General features: G+C 45.7%; 1 protein-coding gene across 1 annotated transcript in view; it reads right to left on the bottom strand.

The window, feature by feature from the left end:
- Positions 1 to 1,817, bottom strand: part of cdc7 (cell division cycle 7) — an 11,195-nt gene that overhangs the window by 2,999 nt on the left and 6,379 nt on the right. The window contains exons 7-10 of the mRNA XM_015396079.1: positions 1,003 to 1,273; positions 790 to 882; positions 533 to 699; positions 364 to 446 (exon numbers count right to left, since the gene is read on the bottom strand). Coding sequence (XP_015251565.1) covers positions 364 to 446; positions 533 to 699; positions 790 to 882; positions 1,003 to 1,273 — 614 coding nt within the window. The remainder of the gene's footprint in view (positions 1 to 363; positions 447 to 532; positions 700 to 789; positions 883 to 1,002; positions 1,274 to 1,817) is intronic.

The raw sequence follows: 1,817 nt of genomic DNA, 5'->3' as shown, positions 1-1,817 counted from the left end.
TTACTTTATTCTCATATTTAGAAAAAAAAAATCTCCTGCCTGGCCCTAATATTTCTTCGTTATGTACACACATATATACATTTATTTACTTTACGAAAGCTTAAATAAATTAATACATTGGAAAATAAATTGACAAAATAAGCTAAAAATGCATTTTCAAATATATATTCAGTTTTATTTAATGAGGAAAGGTATATATTTTTGTGGAATATTTATCAATAATTCATTTATAAAGCTAATAATAAGGCTCTACGTTGTTTGTTGCAATAAATCCTAAAGAAATCAACCAAACGGTGCGTTTTCTATGCTTAAATATTTCAGTACATTAATAGTTCTGCTGTAACCCTTCTTTAATGGACCCACCTGTGCCTTGGTCGGGACACTTGCTCAGGACTTCTGGGGCTCTGAACCCGGGGGTCCCCGCTCTGGGTGCCACCTGCTGCTTCCTTGGATCAAACACAACAGCAGCGCAGTTAATCAAAACGAGCTCTGCGAGAGACGCCGGGTGTTTTTCCGTCGCTCCGTTTTCCACCTGGCCAAGCAGACGTTGCAGACGCGGTCGGTGAGGTAGCAGTTACACGTCAGACCCTGCTGCAGGGTCCTCTGGGTTTTCTGGCTGCTGCCAGAAGCCCTGACAGGCAGAGGAACCCGATTGGCTGATGGGTATCTGACGCTGGCGTCCTCCTCCGATTTCTTGACCTTTACCAAATGATGAAGAAATAAAAAGAAACTTCAGTAAAACGATAAAACCGCCTGCAGTAGATCAAACATAAACATCTGATTTCTTACATCAGACTTGGAGGTAGGGGGCGCTGGTGTGCAGCTGTTCAGATTTCTCTCTCCGAACACGGGTCGAGGAACTTTACGCAGCCCTGCCAGATCCTAAACGAACAGAGAAACAAACCGTTGAGCTCAGGAAGGAGAACCAAACAGGAAGGATGATGCAACACAGGCTGAAAATCAAAACACGAAGAAGCAAACTGAACGTCTCCGTGAAAACACCTTGGTGAGTTTTGTTCGAGTGTAAGAGGTGACGGTGGTGCGGGGTTTTTTAACCAGTGCTCTCCCAGCCGCTGTGGGGGGAAGGGGGACACAGGAGGAGGTGGAGGAGGAAGGTAGAGGAGCTGTGCTGCTGGTTTTCAGAGGAGGCGCGGCTTCCCGTTTCCCTGAAAGCCCTGCAACTTTCTGTGACGCCTTCTGTCTCACCACCTTCAGCAGCTCGATCTGGGTGTCTGCGGCGCCCTGAGCCAAGCCGAAGTCCACCAGAGCGTACCTGCAAATACACACACGGTCAAAACGGACAACAGGAGCCTCACTGGGACACATTTCCGGCTACGCTGACATCCCTACATTTAACCAGCTCATCACCATAACATTCTGTTTGGTCAGGATATTTTTACTCCTTATGCAGCGCCACCCTCTGGTAAGGAGTCTAACAGCTTCCACTCTGTAATTAGTCCGGAATTCGTTTTCATATCGTTGCAAAGTTTTAAAGGAAAAGTCCAGTCCTTTAAAGTAAAGTAATTTCCCATTGGGAACCTGCTAGCACTAAGATGCTAACTGGTTAGCAAGATGCTTCCCACAAACCGGCCACAACCAAACTTGCTTGTGAACCCCCTTGCTAATCGATCAATCAAATTCACTTACTTCACTAGTAAAGTCGTGCACCACTCGGGAGAATTCGGAAATGCAACGGTTGGAACGGCCGCTTCCCTACGACTTTAATTCAGAGTAATTTTCATGTGAATGTGCTTTACTGGAGGCATCCATGTTTGTCAAAGAACACTACTGCCACCTACTGGTTAGTGACATTGTCA

The sequence above is a fragment of the Cyprinodon variegatus genome, unplaced genomic scaffold (assembly GCF_000732505.1).
Source record: "Cyprinodon variegatus isolate N-32 unplaced genomic scaffold, C_variegatus-1.0 Scaffold775, whole genome shotgun sequence".
Lineage (NCBI taxonomy): Eukaryota > Metazoa > Chordata > Actinopteri > Cyprinodontiformes > Cyprinodontidae > Cyprinodon > Cyprinodon variegatus.
Note: the sequence above shows the minus strand (reverse complement) of the source record. Positions and strands in the feature narration are given on the sequence as shown.